At 37.8% G+C, this 25,720-nt stretch overlaps 1 protein-coding gene and 1 long non-coding RNA gene across 3 annotated transcripts in view; one reads left to right on the top strand and one right to left on the bottom strand.

Annotated features, from left to right (window-relative positions):
• The window catches only part of SCFD2 (sec1 family domain containing 2), a 399,407-nt gene that overhangs the window by 223,734 nt on the left and 149,953 nt on the right, over window positions 1-25,720 (bottom strand). For both annotated transcript variants that reach the window (XM_007075895.3, XM_042984540.1), the window contains exon 5: window positions 8,096-8,345. In XM_007075895.3, the coding sequence (XP_007075957.2) occupies window positions 8,096-8,345 (250 nt within the window). The remainder of the gene's footprint in view (window positions 1-8,095; window positions 8,346-25,720) is intronic.
• LOC122238040 lies at window positions 4,195-7,168 on the top strand. The gene is made up of 3 exons (XR_006217014.1): window positions 4,195-4,644; window positions 5,040-5,082; window positions 5,424-7,168. It is a non-coding gene; the product is annotated as an uncharacterized LOC122238040 (long non-coding RNA).

Genomic DNA, 25,720 nt, shown 5'->3' with positions numbered 1-25,720 from the left:
GTCTTATTTCTTGAAGCATACATCATAATGAACTTCCCTCTTAGAATTGTTTTTGCTATATCCCATAAATTTTGATATATTATTTTCATTTGTCTCTATGTATTTTTTTTAAATTTCTTTTTTAAAATTTCTCCTTTGATTTCTTCATTGGCTCACTAGTCATTCAGTAGCATGTTGTTCAGCCTCTACATATTTGTGATTTTTGAGTTTCCATCTTGTAATTGATTGCTAGTTTCCTACCATTTTGATTGGAAAAATATGTTTGAAGTTATTTTGATCCTCTTAAATTTATTAAGATTTGTTTTGTTGCTTAACACATGATCTACCCTGAAAAGTTTCATATGCACTTGAGGAGAATGTGTTTTCTGTTGCTTTTGGATGAAACGTTCTGCATATATCTGTAAAGCCCATCTGTTCTAATGTGTTACTTAATGCTAGTATTTCCCTATTGATTTTCTGTCTGGATGATCTATCTGTTGATGTAAGTAGGGTATTAAAATTCCATACTGTCTTGCTGTCCACTTCTTCCTTTAGGTCTGTTAACATTTGCTTTATATATTTAGGTGCATCTGTGTCAGGTGCATAAATATTTACAAATGTTATATCCTCTTGATGGACTGACCAATTTATCATTATGTAAGTCCATCTTTGTCTCTTTAAAGTTTGTTTTAAAGTCTATTTTGTTTGATGTAAGTACAATTACTACAGCTTTATTTTGGTTCCTGTTTTCATAAAATATCTTTTTCTATTCCTTCATTTCCAATCTGTGTGTGTCCTTACATCTAACGCGAGTCTCATATAGGCAGCATGTAGACAGGGGTCTTGTTTCTGTTTACTTGTTTGCTTGTTTGGTTTTGTTGTTACTGTTGTTGTTTATCAATTCAGCCACTCTATGCCTTTTATTTGGAGAATTTAGTCCATTTACATTTAAAGTACTTATTGATAAGTATTACTTATTGCCATTTTGTTCACTGTTTACTGTCTATTTTTGTAGCTCCTCCTCGTTCCTTTCATCTCCTCTTGGTGTCTTCCTTTGTTGACTGGTGACGTTCTTTAGAGGTATGTTTATACTCCTTTCTCTTCATCTTTTATGTATTTACTATAGGTTTTGCTTTGTGGTTACCATGAAGCTTACATATAACATGAAGCTTACATCTAACAACTTGTATCTATAGTAGTCTATTTTAAGTTGATGACAACTTAAGTTTGATCCTGTTCTAAAACTCAACATTTTTACTCTCCCCCACTCCATTTTCTTTTTTTTGGGGGGGGGGAGGGTTGACCATTTTTCTCCTTTTTTTCTTTTTTAAATTTAAATTTTAGTTAACATACAGTACAATATTCATTTCAGGAGTCAAATTCAGTGATTCATCACTTCCATACAATACCCAGTGCTCATCACAACGAGTGCCCTCATTAGTACCCATCACCCATCTTGCCCATTTCCCACCCACCTCCCCTCTGTCAACCCATAGTTTGTTCTCTGTCATAAAGAGTCTCTTGTGGTTTGTTTCTCTCTTTTCTCTTTTTTCATTTTATGTTTTTGATATCACATTTAACATCTTTTTATCTTGAGTGTCATTTCAATCATAGTTATTTTTACTATATTTGTCTTTTAACCTTCATACTAGCTTTATGATACAGGCGTATTTAGGAGTAAAAACTAGCACCCCTCACAGCTGTACTCTTTTCAACCACATGACCCCATCTCTCCTATTTCATCCATGCTACACGTTCAAGAAAACTATTCTTGTACTCCATGCACTCCATTTTTTCTCTTTCATAATTGAGAAATTTATACCCCATGTAATGTGCAATTAATAAGAATCAGCAATAATTAATCTCCATCTGTCACGTTAACAATTGTTACTATTGACCTCATGTGCACACACAAAAATTAGTGAGATGGACAGTACGACTTATACATTTGTGCATATATACACATTAATGCAAGAATATCTGTTCCAGTGTCTTAGTTAAGAATGAGAGTTTTGGGGCACCTGGGTGGCTCAGTCGGTTAAGTGGCCGACTTCAGCTCAGGTCATGATCTCGCGGTCCGTGAGTTCGAGCCCCACGTCGGGCTCTGTGCTGACAGCTCAGAGCCTGGAGCCTGTTTCAGATTCTGTGTCTCCCTCTCTCTGACCCTCCCCCGTTCATGCTCTGTCTCTCTCTGTCTCAAAAATAAATAAACGTTAAAAAAAAAATTAAAAAAAAAAAAGAATGAGAGTTTTTACAATGTGACATGAAAAAAATTAAGTACTTAAGAAAGAAATTTGTAGTGATCCCTTAGTATTTAGCAACATTACTTAACTGGTTAGCTACCTTAATAGGCAGATCTAAATATCTTTCTACATAGCTTATGATGTATTTTAAATATGAAATAAACATTTTAAACCTCACTTGATATAGCTGTTTTGTAATATGTGCTGTGGTTAACTATTCTAATATGTTGGACAGTAAAACTAAATGTAACAGTTCCAACATTTCTCATGGGAGAGATTTAGGGCAGACATGTGTTCTTCATCAGAGTTTCCAGCAGAAATCTTAGAAATCAAGAGGAAAAATAGACCTTATTATACCAAAGAGTGTTGCAAACCATAATAGAAAACAACAGTCTTAAAGTTGTTTTTTGTTTTGTTTTGTTTTGACAGCCCTGAAACAAAAAAAAAACCTGACACAGTAGAGATGAAGGTGTATACCTTAATGAAAAGTCTAAAAACGCCACAATAACTGAGAATCCATAAATCAGAATGAAGGTAGAATCTCTTCTAAAATAAATTTTACCTTACTTCCTGAACTCCTTCAGCTGAATGGGTGAATTCTGTAATCATGGTTTTATACACTATCACCTACTGTAATGAGCTAAAGTTTTCATTCAAGTGTGGGTAACGTGAAGATTGGTGATGAGCTTTTAGGATCACTCTTCCAGTTACTATAGCAACAGCCTTGTCATTGCCAAACCAGGAGGGATGCTGAAGGTCTAAGGAACCACTTCTCAAGGGAACGAGTTTTGAAAATTTGAAAACTATTTTTCAATTGGAATAGTGCCCTTAGGAGCAGTAATCTGCAGAAATGCATAGTCTGAAATGTGATTAATTACTGAGGTAAACCCGTGAGATGAGGAAAAAAGTGCAGAGGTGATAGAGTAAAGGAAGCGTAAGAGGAGAACTTCTTGTTGACTCCTCATCTTTTACAATTTTCTGTTTGGAAGTACTTCATATTTTATTACGAAGACTAACTTTCTACAAGGCTGGGAAAAGCACTTGGCCAACTATGAAAAATGCTTTGTTTGAAAGATATATCTCCACTAACATCCTAAAATGTCTCTGCCTGTGGTAACAGAGATGAAAGTTTTTATAATAAAGTGGCAGACACGAATAGCAATAATAATTTTATATGGTCTGTATTTACCTGAGCTTTTCAAAAGAGGAAAGCTGTCATAAATCATTGCAACGAGATTTTCACTGTTGGTTGTAGAATGTGGCTTTGTTTCACTATGGTTAAGGGCACAAAAATGCTTTCCATTTGGAAAGTAGATCTGAAAGTACCATGAGGTATCTTCCACAACCCACTGAAAAACAAATTCTTGGGGCACCAGCCTGGCTCAATCGGTTGAGCGTCTGACTTCGGCTCAGGTCATGATTTTGCGGTTCATGGGTTCGCACCCCACATCGTGCTCTCTCCTGTCTGGCGCAGGGCCCGCTTCAGATCCACTGTCTCCCTCTCTCTCTGCCCCTCCCCTGCTCATGCTCGCTCTCTCTCTCTCTCTCAAAAATAAATAAAACATTTTAAAAAAAGGAAAAACAAATTCTTAACTGCTTCCTCATTTGAAGTTGATGAAGAAACTCTCCTTTATTAGGTTTCCTCTGGGGGATGCAAGGGAACCCAGTTGAAAGCTCACTAGATTATGTTTACCTACCCCGTGTCCTTAAGAAGAGTGCTTTCCAGTTTTTCGGGTATGGAGTTTGGTGAGTTCTTTATAGATTTTGGATACTAGCCCTTTATCCGATACGTCATTTGCAAGTATCTTTTCCCATTCCGTCAGTTGCCTTTTAGTTTTGTTGATTGTTTCCTTTGCAGTGCAGAAGGTTTTTATCTTGATGAGGTCCCAGTAGTTCATTTTTGCTTTTAATTCCCTTGCCTTTGGAGATGTGTCAAGTAAGAAATTGCTGTGGCTGAGGTCAGAGAGGTTTTTTCCTGCCCTCTCCTCTAGGGTTCTGATGGTTTCCTGTCTCACACTCAGGTCCTTTATCCATTTGGGGTTTTGGGTGTCAAAACTATATGCAAGTTTTGTTTTTTCTTTGTTTTCTGATTCCAGAGCCTTCTGAACAACACACCTGATTAGGAGCACTAATTTGCTCCTCATAGCTTGTATGTGTGCCAAGCTGTTTCATCTCAGTTCACAGGTCAGGTAGGGAGGCATTGAAGTGGTCAAAGCTCCTGGGAGTGGTTGCTTCTGATGAAAAAGTTCTGTCCACTTACCTGGGTACACTATGCAAACATACTCATTGTCTATGTGTGTCACAATGGGAATATGGTTGGGAAGCACTGCCCTACGTGACACCTAGATGTTATACAAATAACAACAGCAGTGGGAGAAAGCTACTTATTTACAGTGCGTATGGATTGGAAGTTAACTCACAGGTATAGCATCCTTTTATTTTTAGTAAATTCACTGAGTGGTCAATAGGGCACTTATGTTTATTATCAAGGTTCAAAGACGGATGATATGCTGACTAAGACACACTGCTAGGAAATGACAGAGCCGGGACTTCTGAATCAAGGATTTCTACAGCTTAGCTCTACGCTTTATCTGATACACCCCATTGTATGATGACATTCCAAGTTGACACAGATCTTTAAAATTAGAATTTTGACTTCATTCTCTGAAGAAAGTTCAAATGGTTTTCCTTTGTTTTCTCTTGTGACTGCTATGCAAACACTAGCGTATTTGGAAACTGATATTCTCTTTGAACTCAGCGAGACTCAGAAAGCACACTAACTGACATTTTCAGGCCATACCAATTTTCTTTTTACAGATTCTACTCCTGACACTCAGAGAGCCAGTCCTGGTTATTTTGTGTGAGTAGAAAAGAGAGTTTTTGCCCACCACCCTCCCTAAAACATAGCTATCAAAAGGAAAATAGTATGCTGCCATTGACCATGCTTAAGTTTTGGTTTGTTTTGCCAACTACAATTTCTCATTGTCCTTTCCATAAAAGGGGAGAAGAGGGAGAAATGAAAGAAATTGCCAAAAGCAAATTACATATTCAACATATAAAACACATGAACTTCAAACAGGGCAGTTATTATCAAGAGATATTATTGAAAGATAAAGAATTTAAGTTTGCTACTCCTATTTTCGAAAGCTAGACAGCCAATAGAGTTCAATGACTAGAAATAACATCTTCATTTCTTCATAGCAATGCAGAAACAAAGAGGATACATGCACAAAAATAGGAAGGTAGGATGAAACATCTATCAGCAGCTGTTATAGACAGAGTAAAAAGCACAGGCCAATATCTACATTATTAACCAAATATTAATTCAGCGTTCATAAAATAACATGATGGAATGATTGAGCATGCATGGCATACAACAGTACGTGTAAGCAAGCGTGAGTTACAAGATATAATAAATGCAATGGTTATGGAAGTGAGCCTGTGGCAGACTTAGAATCTCTTGTTTAAAGGCCTGGGCTCCAGATCTAGCACACCTGGGTCCAAATCCTGATCCTTTCACTTTTGGGTGATGATCCCCTACTTGAGTTTTCAGTACAGAAAAAGTATTGTTTTCTTGATTCTCTCAACATTGAGATTAGTAAAATTACAATATAAAATGTGGAATTCTACTGATTAATTGCCTGCTTTCAATAATACTTTTAAACCAAATGTAACCAACCCCAAAACGTGCACAAGGCATAAAAGAAATTCCACCACACAGTAACAAGTGAGCCAAGACTATAAACTGGAATAACATAAACGCAACACTGTCTGCAAGTTCATGGTAAACGCCAGGTCAACCTAGATCCACAACAGGCCAAGCGTGTGGAAGGCAATCTGGAAGGCAATTCTGTTCTTTCAATATATACTGGAACATCCCACCTTCTTCTACAAGATTGAGTCACGGCTACTCCAACACCTTCCTAGTGCTTTTTGTCCTGAGATATAAAGAGTCTCGTCAGTAGCTACCTGGTAACATAAGCAGTACACTTCTCAGGACATCTGACTAGCCAACATACTTAATAAGGGGCAGATCTATGGCCAAGGAAAAGTCTATCGTCATAAATAAAGCCTTTTGGTGTCCACAGAGGTTGATCAACACATACGTATTACACTGGTAAGTTCACTTATGCCAAATTTAAATAGTGCATCTTATCCACCCTGTTTAAACTTTACATGCAAAGTTAATCTGGGTAGGAATGTATACTTTGTATTGCAAAATAATGTCTCTAAATTGTTTAAATATACTGAAACTCTCACAAATTCTTATTTTGAAGCTTCATTTGCTAAACCTACTCATTTCCTTGATACAAGCATGAATGTACAGAAGTGTTTTTAAATGTGAAATCACATTTAAAAGCAAGAAAATGCAATATCCTAAGCAATCATAAATAGAGAAACTAATAAAGAGTGAAATGCTGGGTCAATAAACACCTTGAACAAATATTAAATGAATACTCTTACAGCATGATTTCAATTCCCAAAATAATATAGTAACATACTAACGTTACAGAAAAGCCATCCAAATAACCTCAGCTAAAACAAACCATCTTTGTTGTCTGTTTCTGAAATTGTGCGTTTTAAGAATAATTTCCAACTAAATTCTCCTAGCTTTGAAATTTACTCTGAATCAAACTACTATTCAAGGCACTATATAAACCATATTAAACTTTTCTAAGTCAATCTTCATTTATAGCCCAACAAACACACGTAATCACATACAGTGCTATAACTTAATGAAACGTGAGCGAATTCCACAAGTTTTCCTTAAGCACGTTTTTCAGTTGGCAGATAGGTTCTATGCGAAGCAAGAAAATGTTTTATTTTTGTGGAAACTTCACTGGGTTTCCGTCTTGTCAGGGTTTTGTTTGCCATAACCAAACGCAGAAAAGGTCGGCAGGTATGCACACGTGCATAGAGCACCAAGGTCAACAACTACACAGGCTTTTGCTGAGCCATCTGGAAAATTCTGTCAGGGAGGCACAACAGGCAACAGGAGGAAAAGTTGGAAAATACATACTGTGCCTCCGTGGAGCCTTCCTGAATGGAGAGGTCTACACACACCAATACGCACACATTCATGAATGCATGGGAACTCGGTAGGTTTTTAAAGGATTTAAGTTTTGCATGTAAGCTTCAACAATTTCTCACTCTTAAACAGACCTGGGCTCAATCCATACCAATGGAAATAAACTTTGTACAAAAAAACCCACAAAAACAAAAAAAGCCCATAAATGATATGGAGTTTGATAAGAAACACAGAAATGAATGTCTCCATGAGTTACATCATAGTAAAATGGTTACATTTTGTGATATTTAACTATATATTTTCCCCAAATCAGCCACTAATAGTATGTTTTAGATATTATTTGAGATACTACCAATTAATTCAGATTCAAAACGAAAGATGAGAAGTCAAAAGTACGAAAGTACTCTTGAAAATTGCTATTTTCAATCCTATGACATTGGGTAGCATCTTAGGGCAGGTTTGTGCATCGGTGTGTGTTTTTTTAAAGCTTGAAATGACTATTTCAAAGAAAATATGTCAACAGAAACCTTTTTGAATAGGCTTCCCTGCATTTTATTTTTTCTTAAAGATATTATACCCCGTGAGAATTTTGCTATTTTAACAAGGCTCTAAAAATAGGAGCTGTGGCAGGCAACTAGAAGGCCATTTCACTACAACTGGTGGAGGGGGGGGAACACTGAAATGAAAACCTAGTCCTAAAGGCTGGCTAGCGTTCATCAGGCCTCGTAAAATTCCAGACAACTCCAATGAACATGGTTACATCCTCTTCCTAAAATGCCTTTATTTTTAAACCCTTTTCTGTGTCAGTGATTTTTATGTCCTGTATTTTTTATTAAACACTCACCTGTGATTTTTTGCAGCAAAGGTGACAATTCAGACTCTTCACAGAAGACCTGAGCCAATGCTTTCTTCACTTTTTCTTCGGCTTCCCCCAGGTCTTTGTCCACTGTAAACTCTCCACCAACAGAGTAAATATATATCAGGAGGATCAACAATTCTTCAGGGCTGTAATCATTGTTGGTCCTTTGGTTCAAAGGCTTCATCATGGGCAGCAGCTGATTTAACACAACAGACATGGTTGACTCCCCAATGCTCTGGAATAAAAGGTGGTAATATGAAAATACATCATTCTTATACAAAGATGTAATTTATGCATCGCATCAGTCCAAAGATATCTTGCAAACAAGTTTGTGATGTTCACTGACTATGTTGCCTTTTATTTGTTTGCTTCTTGTCCTGGAGAGAAAGCTGCAAGAGATTTGGCATTAGATTGATTGTTTGGAATGATATAGTTTATAACACTGCACTAGTCAAGTTGCAGAACCTTTTATATAATCTCACATATTGCTTAAACAAGTAAGAACCCATTAGTTTTATAAGTGTAAGTACTTCAGATACTAGAATTTTAAATTAAAAAATGTATTTTTAAAGCAATGATTAAAAACAAAAACATGTCAGCATCTATATATGTAAACACATGCTGACATTCAGAGGAATTGCCTTAAATTTTACAGCATATTCTTTTTAATATTCTCTATGTTTGGCAAATAGTAGTCAGAATAGATTTTTTAGGGGCATCTGGGTGGCTCAGTTGGTTGGGCGTCTGACTTCGGCTCAGGTCATGATCTCATCATTCGTGAGTTCAAGCCCTATGTCGAGCCCTGTGCTGACAGCTCAGACAGAGCCTGGAGCCTGCTTCGGATTCTGTGTCTCCCTCTCTCTCTAATCCTCCCCCACTCTCACTCTGTCTCTGTATCTCTCTCTCTCAAAAATAAATAATAAACATTAAAAAAATTTTTTTAGAGAATAGATTTTTTAATTCCAAAATCAAAGTTTGTTTTTATTTTCATGTAGTCTTTAAATTTTTAACATTTTGATTCCTAATAGTTAACATACAGTGTTATATTAGTTTCAGTGTACAATACAGTGATTCAACAATTCTATACATTACTCAGTGCTCATCATGATTAAAGTGTACTCTTAATCCCTTTTACCTATTTCACCCATCCCTCCACCCACCTCCCCTCTGGTAACCATCAGTTTGTTCTCTATAGTTAAGAGTCTGGTTTTTTGGTTTCTTTCTTTGTTTTATTTCTTAAGTTCCACACATAAGTGAAATCATATGGCATCTGTCTTTCTCCGACTGACTTATTTTGCTTAGCATTATAGTCTCTTGCTCTATCCATGTCAATGCAAATGTTAAGATTTCATTCTTTTTTATGGCTGAGTAATATTCCACTGTGTATATATACCACATTTTCTTTATCCACTCATCTATCAGTGGACACTTGGCTTGCTTCCATAATTTCGCTATTGTAAATAATGCTGCAATAAACATAGAGGTGCATATATGCTTCCAAATTAATATTTTTTATTCTTTGGGTAAATACCCACTAGTGCAATTACTGGATCATAGGATTTTTTTATAACAATGAAAAGTCATTTTCTGCTAAATCTGGTGAATAGAATAAGGGATCAAACTGGGCAATGTCACTGAAGGTTCAAGGTATCTTTGGGTGGATCTGAAGATAATTTATCTTAAAACTTAAAATTTTTTTCCTTTTAGCTCTTCCACTAATTTCACGAGTGATATTTAGCAGAGAATTTCAAAATTCCTTGCATATGATAACAGTACTGCATTTCTGGAGTCACCTAATAACTTCCAAGTAACTATACCATGTCTCATACAAATTCTGAGATTTTTCATAAACAGATAAATCCCCATTTTAAATAATATGTTTTATTTAACCTATAGTATAAAATAATCCTATAAAATAAAACTCAACTACTTGTACTTATATTAAAATCAGGGAGCAAATGACTACAACTTGCAACTTTCATGCCATTCATTCAAAAGGGTTCATTAAGCACTTACTATATTCCAGGTACTATTCTGGGTCTAGGGATGCAGCGGTGAAGAAAACAAATTCCCTGCTCTCACACAGCTTACAGTCTAGTTGGGTGAAACAGACAATTAAAAATCTAAAGAAGTAAAATATATAGTATACTAGATGGTGGGCACAGCTACAGAGAAGAGTAAAGCAGAAGAGAAGAAAGATGAGACTTTAGGGTGTGTGCGTGCGTGCGTGCATGTGTGTTTAAGTGTGTGAAAATGCAATATTTTAAAAGGAAAAGCCAGGTTATGAAGGGAGTGTTGGAATAAAAAAATGGCCTATAGAAATGTTCTCTCTTTGAATGAAGTTGATGGCGAGCAGCTGGATGTGATTCTATATGGGGATGATTACTCCAAAATGAACTTTTCTAGTCAAGTCATTTCCACACCTGGAAAAATTTGGATATATCGTCTCAAGGTTAAGGTTCACAATTATATTATTTGGTACACGAAAAACAGCTGTTACCATTTATTTCCACTAAAAAACTTGGATGTTCACAATGCACCAAACAAAAACAAAATGATAACTCTTTGGAATGAATAGGTTCAAATGGAAAAGAACAGGAAGATTTTACTGCTACATGGTGACAAGACATGATTTACCAAGTATAAACACGCCCACTTCTCAAAGGAAATGGCTGAAACATTTGAAGACATCCTAGGACCGTCCTATTGCCTCAGGAGTCTCTGGAGACAAACATTCAAGTGTTCTTTGCTTTACAAGCTGCCCAGAGCAATTTATAATAAAGGAGCTGTGTGGTTGGCCTGTTAGAAGTGGGGCCATGGGGGCTACAGCTTTCATTTTTCCTTTTTACCCTATCACCAACATCTTGGATAACATTAAGCAGATTTCTTCATTGCTTTATATCCCATTTCTAAAAAACAGGTATATGCATCAAGTATCTAGCCTACGGGAGCCCTTTTAAGTCTTTTCCCAGAGCAAAAGGATTTTTTAAAAGATAGTTATAAAAAGTAAAACAACATAGAGTAATCACCATAATCGTTTGAAAAGATTTACCCACCAACATCTGGCCATGAGAGCATCATTTTCAAGTTGTTGATCTAAAATACATTGCCAGAGAACAAGCTCCCTCACTAATGACACTCTAGCAAACTTCTGTTAGCTAGGTAATACCTGTGCACCCTAATTTCTAAAATTACATTCTAATCTGCTTCAAGCATTCCCAAAAGCTAATTATTGAGTTGAATACAAAGCCAAGAATATTTGCTAATCAGTCTTAAAGAGGCATGTGATGTGGTGGAAATAGAGACTCCATTTCAAACACCCAGATCCAAACCTGACTGTACCACTAACTAGCTCCTTAACCTCGTAGGATCCCAGTGAACTCGTATCTCTTCATCTCTGAAATGACATGATGTGACTAGCGACGGCTCAGTTCTTAAGCCATATTTATGCCAAGGTCTCCATTTTCACCTTTTTCTCCTTTTTTTAAAAAAAAAAAATTATCATTGGTGATAGTAGGTAGTGAATCATATTTCCTTATTGGCTACCCAGAAAAATATCAATGCTCAAAAAAGAAAAGCTTTCCTGCAGAAACAAATGTAGATAGAGAAATATCATAGATATGTGTATGACATGGGCTGATATACATACATCTATTTCCTAATTCTGCCACTGTGAGAATCTAGAAGTAATGACACTCTGGTAGCAATGAGCACAGCCGGGGGTCAGATCTTGGTTTCTAACATCATTCTCAAATAAAAGGAATCAGGAGTCCTCAGAGAAATGGCTGATTCTAGGGATAAGGTAGGGAAAATATAAGAAGAACTTGGAAGATCTTGTTGTGCCAGAGAGTAAGGAAGTCCATAAAAAGCAAAAGGATGGGGCATGTCAAAAGGACACAAGAGACGACTGGAAGGCCTCCCCGTGGCCAAAGCTGAAACACTTTGAGCAAGAAAATAAACTAGTAATGGATTATATAACTCAAAGTCCAAAATAAATGTGCTTTGTGCCATACTGATATAAATAAGTGATGGCATAAATACATACATACATGCATGCATACATACAGAACAGATAGATGTTTTTTACAGAATTCCAAAAAACTTATGAATTAGATGCATGCATACATACAGAACAGATAGATGTTTTTTACAGAATTCCAAATAACTTATGTAGATACTGCCCCCTCCAGAAGGTAGAGCTTAATCCCGCCTCTTCTTAAGTGTGGGCTGTACATAGTGACTTGCTTCTAAAAAATTGTGTATGGAAAGAAGAGGGAGGAGAAGTTTACCCTAGAAGATCAAGGTTAACATCACCAGTGATAAACTCAAATGATATTATGTGCCCCTAATATGATATGATGAGAATGGCACTTCACTTTTGTGGTATTCTTCTCCCAAACACATAACCCCATAATAAAAACATCACATAAATACCAACTGAGGAACATTCTACAAAATGTTTCTGGAACAGAAAAAGAATGTTAGGGGGACAAAAAACCACTAGGTGAAATGAGAATAAAATCTGGAGTTTACAGTTAATAATAAGAATGTACCAATATTGGCTTCTTTGTTTTGCTAAGTACTGTAAGATCTTAACAATATAGTGAGGATATACAGAACTCTCTACTATCTTGACAACTTTTCTATAAATCTAAAAATATTCTAAAGTGAAACATTCATTGGCAAGGGGAGGGCCAGAGGAGGAGAGGGGAGGAGAAGGGAGTTCGAGGGAAGGGAGACAAATCCAGGTACTTTTGGATCTCCTTCAGTCAGACTGAAAATTCCAGGAAAGACAATTTCAGCTGATAAGAATTCCTCACAAACAGAGCCATCAGCCAAGACAAGGGACTGGCTCAGGAAGCAATGAACTTTCCATCAATGGCAAAGGGAGGCAGGGGGATTGTCTGGCAAGGATGAACCAGAGGGAATCCTATGCACACTGGCTTAGAACTAGACCCTCCTAGTACTACCCATAAAAGCATGGCTCCAGACTGGATATATATCCATTTTCTGATATTCTCTGCTTTTAGAATGAAACCTCAACAAGAAGAAGGAAAAGATCAGTGACACCCTGGATTGAAACCTTTCTAAAGGTGAAAGAAAGAATCTGAGTAGGATTAATAATGAGAGTATGGGAATAAAAATAGATGCCTGCACTTACCAGCTGGGTGACCTGGGGCAACTTAATTTAACTTCTGCAAGTCCCAGGTTCCTCACCTGCAAAATGGGCAAAATACCACAAATGCCCAAACAGTAAACTACTTCGTGATTTAAAATAGAGTAATCCCCACGATGGGGGATTGTGTTGGTGAGGACTCAAGCATAAGAGGACACCCTCTTTTCTGAGGGTTGTTTTTGGGGAAAACACTTCACCTTACATTTGAAGAGAGACAACCATAGCTTTTGCTTCACAAGGTTGCTCTCCAGATTTAATAACAGAAGTAAGTCACAAAGCACAGTGCCTGGTGCATGGCCCCTGACACATATGAACCGATTGCTACTACTATGACCTCCTACCCCATGAACTCCTTTCCTACCCAGTAGAAGTGATTAAGATGACTGGTAGGGAATTCAAAACCTTCTAGGAATAAGAAGTTCGTAGTCTCGAAGGAGAGAGGGGCAGCCTACCAGTACTGGATGTGACACCACATCTGGGAACGTAACTGCAAAGTTAGTCAAAGGTTAAAGGCAATATAAACATTATTAAACACTGCCATTAAAACACACACACACACACACACACACACACACACACACACACAGAGCAAACCACAACCAAAGCAAAAAAAAAAAAAAAAAAAAAAGCTTCTTTATAAAGTACCAGGGATTAAATTTCTCACTCATTTTGATATAAATGAGCCAACTAGTAGGAGGTGGGAGACTAGAGCTGTGTCTAGAGTGACAGAACTTTCTTTTAATTTTAATTCTGCAAGTCTGGAGCTCCTGTTATTTTTGAGTGAGTCCCCAGTAACTCCATACAAAAGGCTCTCTGTAAAATGCATGTTGTCTTTAGAAAAGCCTTTTTTTTTTTTTTCTTGGCTGAACTGAAACACCTCTGCAGAGTCAGAGTCAGGCCCTGGGGGGGCTACGTCTGCAGGCACGGGAGCACACAGGCCATCTGCTTTGTGGCTACAGAGCGGGCAGGGCTGGCTCCGTCCTCGCTCCTCTGTGGTGCGGCCTGCAGAACCTCAGTGAAACTCAAAGCCACTCTAACCTGAGGCTGGAGAACCCATCTCTGCAACTCCTCCCAGGTATAGTTGGGTCCCTGGATGCAGCCTAGTAAATGTTGCCAGGGGCTTGAGGGAGTGCCTAAGACCCTTCTACCCCAAAACATCACTGGCCATCCCTACATTAATACCATTAATACAGGTTTTATTTATTTTTTAATTCATCTGTTGTTTAACTTCCATCCAAGTTAGTTAGCATATAGTGCAACAACAATTTCAGGAGTAGATGCCCCTTACCCATTTGGCTCATGCCCCCTCCCACAACCCCTCCAGTAATCCTCTGTTTGTTCTCTACCTTTAAGAGTCTTTTATGTTTTGCCATTAATACAGGTTTTAAATGCCCATGATGAAAGTCATTCTGCTTATTTGCAGGAAATGGACTTCTGGTATATGCCCCAGGCAAAACACAAAAATGTAACTTGGTTAACTTGGTATGTGTGAGGATAATTCATTGATGCACTCAGGAATTCATCAACAAATGTTTATCGTACACATACTAAGTGCCAGACATTGTGCTATAATCTGGGCATACAAAGAACAAGGCGAGACACAAGAGTCAAGGAGCTTACAGGTGGGTAGGGGTAGGAGTAAACAGTAGTGGAGAAGCAGTAAGTAAGTGCTTTAGGAGAAGTTTTCATTCACTTTGAAAAGACAGCAGAGGAACACCAAGTCCCAGAAGAGACAGTACCTCAACCGAGCCTTAAATAATGACCAATATCAGGGAGGAACAAAGCTCTGAGAAATGACCAATGGGATAAGATAGTTCCTTTACTCCTTCAACAAATATTTAACACACACTTACGAAGAATGTGTAGTAGGTAGAATAATGACTCCCCCAAGAAAGGCCCATATTCTAATTCCTAGAATGTGTCATAAGCAAATAGGGCAGAAGGGACTCTGCCAGTGTGATTAAGGTTACAGATCTTGCGATGGAGATGATCCTGCATGATCTGGGTGGGTCTGGTCTACTTACATGAGTCCCTAAAGTAGAGAACCTTTCCTGGCTATGGCTATTTCTCTTCTGACCATACAGAGAGAAATACAATGCTGCCAGTTTTGAAGGTGGAGGAAGGGGGCCACGAGCCAAGGAATGCAGGGGCCTCTAGACTGGAAAAGGTGAGGAGGTAGATGCCCCCCCTAAAGCCTCCAAAAAGAAATGCAGTGCTGCCAATACCTCGATTTTTGCCTGCTGAGACCGGTGTTGGACTCCTGACCTACAGAGCTGTAAGGTAGTAAACTTATGTTGTTTTAAGCATCTAGGTTTGTTTTGATTTGCTATAGTAGCAATAGGAAATGAATACAGGCGGTTTTGTGAGGTAGGGGATGAGAAGCTCTGCATCAGGGCCAGAGGCCAGACAAAGAACTTGGTCCATGAGAGGGCTCCATCAATACTTGTCCAATGACTAGCCAGACGAACAAGAGCAAGCATGAAGAGGTCCCTCGGTACTCATTCCCTCTGTCCCACTAGGGTGCTGGGGAGTGCCTCCAAGGCTGTCACAGAAAGGAAAAGAATAGACACACACCAAACTTAAAATTTTCCACTTTACAATTTTTTCTAGAACTAAGCAGTCCAAAAACCATGCAATCTCATATAAGCCAATATACATCAAGCTCAGAATAATCATATGAGACAGTGGTTTTCAAAGTGTGGTCTATAGACCCAAGATCCCAGTGACCTTTTCAGGATGCCAAAACTACTCTTATAACAATACTAAGACATTCTTTGCCTTTTTGACTATGTGGACATTTGTATTAACAGTGTAAAAATAATGGTGGATAAAATTGCTGGGATCTTAACAGACCAAGGAAAATGGTTCCAAACTCTGCTAACAGTCATTGTATTCTTTGCCACTATACTATGTATTCACAGATGGAATTTTTTAAAAGCCAGCTTCACTTAAGAATGCCATGGAGTAAGAAGTAAAAATTATTACTCTTATAAAATTTCAACCTTTAAATAAATGTTTCTTGAATATTTTATGTAACAAAGTAGGAACTATGCACAAAGCACTTCTGTACCCTAAAGCACAATGGCTATCTTAAGGAAAAACACCTATGCAGTTATTTGGGGTGTGAACCGAACTAATGATTTCTGTCATGTAAAACCATTTTTACTTGAAAGAATGACAGAGAAATTATGATTATTAAGACTCATGTATTTGGCAAACATTTTCTCAAAAATGAACAAAGTAATCTTGCTCCTTTAGGAAAAACAATTGATATATTTATTGCCAATGATAAAATTCTGGCTTTTAATCAAAAATTCAAATTTTGGAAAATGTGTATCTACCACTGGCAGATTCTCTGCACTTACACAATGAGATCAATGGTGACATTAAAAAATGTGATTATTTTCAATTGCATAATGCATTGTGTCAACATTTGGAAGATTTGCATACATTAGTGAGCCAATATTTGCAAATAACCAACGTATGATGTAAGAAAATCAGGATATACAAACGATCTATCCAAAATACAGGGTAGACCAGTGGATTTTAATGTAAAAGAGTACAAAAAGCTCATTTGTATGCTTTCAGATTCCACATTACAATTTACCCTTGAAAGAAATCACTGCTTGTAGAGTCTAGGCATGTATCAAAATAGAATATCTGAAAAAGCTATCAAAATATTCTTCCCTTTTCCAGCTCTGTATCTGCATGAAGCTGGATTTTCTTCATAAATTTCAACCAAAACAACATATGGCAGCATACCGAATGAGGAGGCAAATATGAGAACCCAGCTGTTTTCTACTCAGTGACACATTAAAGAGATTTGCAAAAATAAAACCAACGCCATTCTTACCCTTTCTGGTTTGAGAAGTATAGCTATTCTTCATAAAAATATGTTATTTATGTTAGCATGTTAACAGGTTTGTTATTTTTAAAGGAATCAAAAACAAAATTTTCTCAGTTTTAATTTCTAATATGGTATATACCAATAATTACCAATTTAAAGATCTCATATCCTAAAAAGAAAGCTCATTATTTTCTACTCTCTTTTCCCCTTATCATGGCTAAAATGCAGATTAAGTAGTGGCAAGATTGCTTCAACTACATTCTTTGAGAGAAACGCAGAACAACATGCTTCTTTAAATCAGAGCTTCTCAAAATGTAATGTGCATGTAGATAATCTGTCAAATGCAGATGCTGACTCATTAGGTTTGGGATGGGGCCTGAAGATTCTGTACTTTGTACCGCTTCTCAGGTGACACCAATGCTGCTGGTCAGGTGGACCACATTTGAGCGGCATCTGGACTGGACCAACCAAGAACTTCTAGATGGCTGTGTGTATGGGAAATGAAATATCCTATCTGAGTCACTGTATTTGTGGATTCCTTTGGTATCTCACCTTAATCTGAATACTAACTAATACAACTTATATACCTGTATCTTCAGCCAAATTTCCATCCTTTGCTCCCTACCCATAGAGTCAATTGTCCATTGGCCTTCTCCACTTATATATCTCATCTGCAAATTGAACTCAACATATCTAAAACTGAAATGAATATTTTTACTGCCAAGTCTGCTCTTCATTCTGTGTACCCTATACTGTTTTGTGGGACCATTATTCTTCCAGTTGACCAAGACAGAAACCTGGGCTCTACTGCAGCTCTCTCTTGTCCCTGCCACATCAAATCAGCCACCAAGTCCCCACAACTTGATATATCCATCTCTTCTTTATTCCTTCCTCGATGCCCTAAATTGCAACTACCCTTTTCTCTAGCTATGATTTATCTCATTCTAAGCCAAAAAGTTGATCTCCCTAAAATTATTTCATGGTTTTCACTGCCTTAATGATAAAGCCTTGAATATGACATGGGTTTTTGTTGTTGTTTTTGTTGTTTTTACTGTCTTAGCTTCATAGCTCACATAACTGTTCAACCTCATCTATCATGAATCCTTTCCTTACAGGTTTGCCTGAACTACTTGCATTTGCCTCTGTGCTTATCTCTCTGCCTGGAAAATTCTTTTCCCTCTTCTCCACCTGGTCTCCTGATTCAACTCAAGTGTTATCTCCTCAGAGCTTCCCTAGATGTGTTAAATACGCCTACTTTGTGATCCTAGAGAAGCTTCTATTTCCCTCTACCATGGCTCTTATCACCCTGAATTTAATTGTCCATGTCTAGCTCTCTTCTAAGACTGAAAAATCCTTGGTGGCAAGAAGCACAACTTATTCCTAATGCTATCTCCAGGACCTAATTCACTTCTTTGAACATAGTATCAAAAGCATACTTACCTCTATGATGAAATAGCTGACACCACAACAAGAGAAATGAACACTTACAAAGATACAATTATAGATTATCTCATTTAATCTTCCTGATTACCCTGTAACACAGGTATTATTATTTCAGAGGCAGAAACTGAGGATGAGAAAGGTTACTTGTCAAGGACATCAGCTAGTGGGTGGTTGAGCTAGACTCCAGCTCAGGACTGTCTTTCTCCAAAACCTGTATCTGGCTACTATGCGTTTACTCTCCAGTGCTTCCCAGTCAGAGGGAATCCAGAGTTTGTGAGGAAGGGAAATCCAGATGCTTGAGACAAAGTATGATACCAGGATTCTGACTGGGACAAATCATCAGGGGAACCCAGTAGATGAGATAAATCAGAGGTGATCTATTGACTTGCAACTCCTTAGAGTCCCCCAAAAAGGTACCTCACAGGTTCTAGAACCTCATTCAAGGTTAAACAGCTCTGGTAGAGGGATATGTAGTTCTAGCCACAAATGTTAAGGCAGAATTTTTCATCCAGGGTGTCACCATGCTATGTTTACCTTACACTCCAAGCCCGAGTGACAACTGGCTGGAACCTGAAGCAGCCAGACCACTGGGCAAGTGGCCTCCGGTTCTGTGTAGCTGTTAACCCAGCATATCTTGTACAAACAGCATAGTTTTCTATGTGTACCTACAACTATGTGAAGAAAAGGATAGGATGCACTGAAGAGATATGCGCAAAAAGAGAAGCAGCAGAGAGTGTGATAGACCAATGATGTGGAAGTTGTATGGACAGGGTCAGTTGCCTTTGCAAGAGAAGTGGGAAGGTGGTAAGATGAGGCAAAGAAGAATGCGGATGGTTCAGGGCCACAGAGCCCACTCTTAGAAGTTTTGCCTTTGTTCCCAGATGAAAGGAGTTTGGAGCAGAGGAATAGTATGATCAGATATATGTTGGAAAAGGCTATCATGCAAGGTGTGTTGAAAGAACAGACTATGGAGGGGCAAGGCTAGAAGCAGGGACACAGTTAGGAAGCAATCAGTAATCCAAGCAAAACAATGGGGCTTAGTCTGCAGTGGCGCATTGCAAGTAATGTGAAATGCTTAGATCTGGAAATATTTTGAAGCTAAAGCCAGCACGCTATGCTGATGGATTAGATACATAGTATGAGAGAAAAGACAAGTATAGAATTATTCCAAAGTTTTTGAAAGGAGGTTCAGAGTAAAACAAGGCGATTCAAAGGAGACAACAGAGAGGGTAGAATTGGAGAAAAATGTAAGAATGGGACAGATGTAAGTATTTCAGAAAGGGGGATGTCTAAACTCAGGACAGTGAAAAAGAGGCCCAGAATGAATGGAAGATTCTAGAGTGAGCAAAATAATGGCATGAGTGATTCGTGAGAAAGCTAGAAGAATGTATCAAGAAGGCTTAATAGAAAGAAAAAGCAATGTAATATAACACAGAAAGTATTTCCCCAAATTTATCCCTGTAAGAGGCACTTGAAAGTAGCTTGCATTCTGTGTCTGTGGGGCAGATGATTCAATGGGGCTGAGAAATGGCAAAGTCCTTAGTGGAAGTGAAAACAGGTTCTACATTCTCTCCCCCTGAAAATGCCCTTACAGAAAAATTATGCTGTAGTCACACAATAGAATACTACATAGCGACTATAAAGAGTGACCCATAATTTTATAAAACAACAATAGTTTCATCTCACAAAGACAATGATGAATGAAAAAGGCCATAGAAAAAGAACACATTGTATGATTCCATTTACGTAAAACACAAAAACCAGAGAAAACCAATCTATACTTTCAGAAGTCTCTACCCACTGGAAGGAAGGAGTAACTGGGAGGCAGCAAAAGTGGGGCTTCCAGGATTGCGGGCAATTTTCTGTTTCCTGATCTGGGTGCTGATTACACAGATGTCTTCAGTTAGTAAAACTTCGTTGAGCTGTACTTTTCCATATTATATTTACTTCAATAAAATCTTTTTAAAATGCCATTACACTGGGCCACATTTCCTGTGTCCTGGGAAGAACAGAGCTATCTACTTAGAGTTTTTATTACAGATTAGCATTTATCCAAAGCAAGAGCAGGAACACATAAGAAGCTTACAGGAGTTATCAAATAATCTAATTCAGCCACCCTTAACTTCAGCTAGAAGGAAAGGCTAAGGCCTTGATTTCAGAGAAAGACAAAAAGAGCAACTTTCAATGGCTCTTCAGTTTAAAACACACATATGTTTTAGGAGGGAAACAAACTTTTTTTGTAATGTGTTTTTCCTCCCATCTCTCGGGAAATGATGTTACACTATGTTTCAAACAGAACTGCCAAGTTTAAAAGGTTGTTTTCTGTAAACAGGCCAGCTGGGCCGTAAGTCACACAAAATGAGAGACAAACTACTTCTTCAGAAAGCAGAACAGAACACCACAGAGAGTTGGGAACTGTGCATCTAGCAAAATCTTTAGCCATGTGTCTTTATCGGGCCACCTTTAATGATTTAAGAGCTCTCTTTGCCATGTTATCATCAATCAATTACAATGATTGAGCAGCCTCTAAAAACTGGAGTTTTTAAAATGCAACTATCCGTGACCTAAATTTCCTGCTGGCTCTGTTGGCCCCAGGTTAGGCCAGTTTGTCTATCATCAAGGGAGCCAATAAAAATAATAAAAACAGGTCAATGTTGGGCTTTCTGAAGCCTGTATAAAAATATCCACACTCCTCCAATCAGCACCAACTCAATATGTCCATTCTTTGCTTCAGCTCTCAGTAAATTCTGCCTCTAATAACAAATATTCTATAGAATGTATATATTATCTAAGAACTCATCTTTTTTCTCCTTTCCTCCTTCCTTCCTTCTTCCTCCTGCTTTCTTTTTAATTTGGCTAAGTGACAATTTCGCAACTCTTAGCAGACAACTGAAATGATGTCATTTTGCTGACTCCTGCAAAGGAGTAACATTTTGGCAAATCAGGGATATGTGAGAAGATGAAACTACAAATTTTAGCTATCTTCATGGAGAATGTGCTATCCAAACCTGTGATAGAATTTGACTTCCAGGATCCACAGAGCAAAGCAACGCCTACCGAATAGGGAGGAGGAAGAGAAAGATGGTAAAGGCACCACTAAGAGAGGCCAGCTCAAAGGTTGTCTGTGAAAACCACAACAGTTTATCTTAAGTGCTATTTCAAACATTTCATACCACTTGACAGGAATTAAGAAAAAGAAGGGCACTGCGCTGCCCAAGGCCTCAGGCTCTCTCATGAGTGACCAGCAGCATGGGAATTCTATGCAGGAACAAAGCAGCATTGCTCACATTCGTGACCTGCCTGCATCACCCTGCAAGCTCAGTGGATCTGGGACAAGGCTCCAGAGCCCCTTCTCCTACAAGCATCCCAGCCAGAATCTCAGCAGGCTGGGCCATCTTGCTCAGAAGCGATTCCGGAACACTCTGCTCTGGAGGGGAAGTTTGGATAAACTCCAGAGAAGGCCTAATGCCAGAGTGGGGACCCAAAGGCACAATCATGAAGGCAGCAAATTTGACTTTAGTGGTCTCTACTTTCCTTTCTCTGACTTTGCCCCTCCCTTGTCCCGACCAAGAATCAGAACTCACGGGCCTCTTGCCAGCACCAGTAAATGAGGCATTCCTCCTCTAAGAAATGAATGACTCAATGGCTCAACTTTTCCAAGAGAATTCTGCATTTTAGCAGAGAAGAGAGACAGAATCTAGGAGGGAGTGAGATGACTAATGGTTAAATTTTGGGTTCAGGGGTAGTTGGGCAGAAATTTGTCTTAGAAAGCCTTTCTGGAGCACCTCAAATCACATTTTACAGAAATTAACTGCAAGATATTACTATTTTTTCCTCCTCTTTTGAAAATGCACTAGAATAGTTCAGAAAGTAAACATCTCATTTCCTTAAAGGCCCAGTGTGAAAGGGTGTAATTTAAGTCCCACCTTACCCCTTAACTGTAGCAAGGCATTTGACATTTCTGGGCCTCAAGTTCATGGTAAAAAGGATAATATCTCACCTCAGACTTTCAGCTCATGTCTCAGACTTTTGTGGGATATAAATGAGATGGTTATTTTATAAACTATAAAAGAGTCCATATTCATTTCTACTACTATATTTATTACTATTTTATTACCTTCCTCTCCAAAACAATGCTTCTATTTAGAAAATGGACCTACTATACCAGATGTATTTATGTACCTTTTTTCAACTTCTTTGCATAAATACCAAGGAACATGATTGCTGGATGGTATGGCAAGAATAGGATTAGTTTTCTTTTTTTTTTTTTTTAATTTTTTTTTTAACGTTTATTTATTTTTGAGACAGAGAGAGACAGAGCATGAATGGGGGAGGGTCAGAGAGAGGGAGACACAGAATCTGAAACAGGCTCCAGGCTCTGAGCTGTCAGCACAGAGCCCGACGCGGGGCTCGAACTCACGGACCGCGAGATCATGACCTGAGCCGAAGTCGGCCGCTTAACCGACTGAGCCACCCAGGCGCCCCAGGATTAGTTTTCTAAGAAACTGCTAAACTGACTTTTAAAGTGGCCATACCATTTTCCATTCCCACCAACAATGTATACCCCACATCCTTACCAGCATTAGGTGTCGTCATTGTTCCAGAAGTTGGCAGTTCTAACAGGGGTGTAGTGCTATCTCATTGTTGTTTTAATTCTCATTTTCCTGATGACATTTGACATAGAGCATCTTTTAATATGCTTACATGCCACCTGTGTATCTTATTTGGTGAGGTGTCTTCAACCCATTCTCATATTGTTGAGTTTTAAGAGTTCTTTATGTGTTTTGGATAATAATCCTTTTTTTTTTTTAACGTTTATTTATTTTTGAGACGGAGAGAGACAGAGCATGAACAGGGGAGGGGCAGAGAGAGAGGGAGACACAGAATCTGAAATAGGCTCCAGGCTCTGAGCTGTCAGCACAGAGCCCGATGCGGGGCTCGAACTCACGGACCGTGAGATCATGATCTGAGCCGAAGTCGGGCGCTTAACCGACCAAGCCACCCAGGCACCCCTGGATAATAATCCTTTAACAGATGAGTCTTTTGCAAATATTTTCTCCCAGTCTGTGGCTTGTCTTCTAATTCTTTTGATACTATTTTTCACAAGAAATTTTTTAATTTTAATTAAGTATAGCTTATCAATTATTTCTTTCATGGATTGTGTCTTTGATGTTGTACCTAAAAAGTCATCATCATCCCAAGGTCAACTAGGTTTTCTTGTATTTCATCTTCTAGGAATTTTAAAGTTTTGTAGCTTATAGTTAGACCTATGATCCATTTTGTGCTCATTTTTGTGAAGAGTGTAGGGTCTGTATCTAGATTTTGGGGGGGGGGGGGCACGTGTGAATGTCCAGTTGTCCCAGCACCATTTGTTAAAAAGACGACCTTTGCTCTACTGCATTGCCATTGTTCCTTTGTCAAAGATCAGATTATATTTATGGGGGTCTTTTTCTGGGCTCTCTATTCTGTTCCATTGATCTATTTGTCTGTTTTTTCACCAACACCACACATATTGATTATTGTAGCTTTATAGTAAGACTTGAAGTCAGGTAGCATCAGTCTTCCAACTTTGTTCTTCTTCAATATTGTGTTAGATATTCTGGGTCTTTTGTCTCTCCATATAAACTTTAGAATCACTTTGTTGATAGCCATAAAATAACTTGCTGGGATTTTGATTAGAATTGCATTGAATCCATGGATGAATTTAGGAAAAACTGACATCTTAGCAGTATTGAGTCTTCTTACCCATGAACAAAGAATATCTTTTCATTTATTTAGTTCTTCCTTGATTTGATTCATTAGAGTTTTGTGGCTTTCCTCATATAAATCTTGTCTATATTTGATCAGATTTATACATAAGTATTACATTCTGGGGGGGGGGTATTAATGTAAATAGTATTGTGTTTTTAATTTCAAACTCCACTTATTCATTTTTACTATATAGGAAAGCAACTGACTTTTAGATACTAACTTTGCATTCTGCAGCTTTGCTATAATCGCTTATTAGTTCCAGGACTGTTTTGTCAATTAGTTCTGACTTTTTACTGCAAACAATGACACTTTTACATCTTCCTCCTCAACCTGTATACCTTTTATTTCCTTTTCTTGCCTTGTACTAGCAAGGACTTCCAGTAGAATGTTGAAAAGGAGTAGTTAGAGAGGACATCTTTGCTTTCTATCTGATCTTAGTGGGAAAGCCTCAAGTTTCTCAACATTAAGTATGATGTTAGTTGTAGGATTTGGGGTCAATTGTCTTTATCAAGTTGAGAAAGTTCCCCTCTTTTCCTAGTTTACTGGAAATTTTTTTTTCATGAATGAGAAAAAAAGCATTTCATTTCATCAAATGCTTTTCTGTATTTATTGATACGATCATATAATTGATTTTTCAATGTTGTTATGGATTATATAATTGATTTTCAAATGTTGCATCAGTCTTGCACACCTAGGATCAATCTTAAATTGTAACTCATTTTATACATTTTTGGGTAGATTTGCTAATACTATTCTGTTGAAGATTTTTTCATCCATGTTCATAAGAGATATTGCCAGTTTTCTTGTAATATATTTGTTTGGTTTGATATTAAGGTGATGCTGGCCTTATGAAATTAGTTAGAAAGTATTCCTTCTGCTTCTATCCTCTGATAGAAATTGTAGGGAATTGGTACAATTTCTTCCTTCAGGGTTTGGTAGACTTCACCAGTTAACCCATCTAGGCATGGTGCTTTCTGTTTTGGAAAATTATTAATTATTGATTCAATTTCTTTAACAGGTACAGCCCTATTCAGATCATCTATTTATTCTTGTGTGAAATTTGGCACATTGTATCTTTCAAGGAATTGGTCCACTTCAACCGAGGTTATCAAATTAGTAGGCACAGAGTTGTTCATAGTATTCCTTTATTATCCTTTTAATTTCCATGGGATCTGTAGTGACGTCTCCTCTTTCATTTCTGGTATTAGTAATTCTTGTCTTACCTCTTTTTCTTAATTAGCCTGGCTACAACTTTATCACTTTTATTGATCTTTTCAAAAAAACCAACTTTGGTTTCATTTATTTTTCTCTATTGCTTTCCTATTTTCAACTTCACTAGTTTTTGTTCTCATTATTATTTCTTTTCTTCTGCTTACTTTGGATTTAATTTGTT

Source organism: Panthera tigris, chromosome B1 (genome assembly GCF_018350195.1).
Source record: "Panthera tigris isolate Pti1 chromosome B1, P.tigris_Pti1_mat1.1, whole genome shotgun sequence".
In the NCBI taxonomy this organism is placed as follows: domain Eukaryota; kingdom Metazoa; phylum Chordata; class Mammalia; order Carnivora; family Felidae; genus Panthera; species Panthera tigris.
The sequence above is the reverse complement of the archived record's forward strand: the minus strand, read 5'-3'. Positions and strand labels throughout refer to the sequence as shown.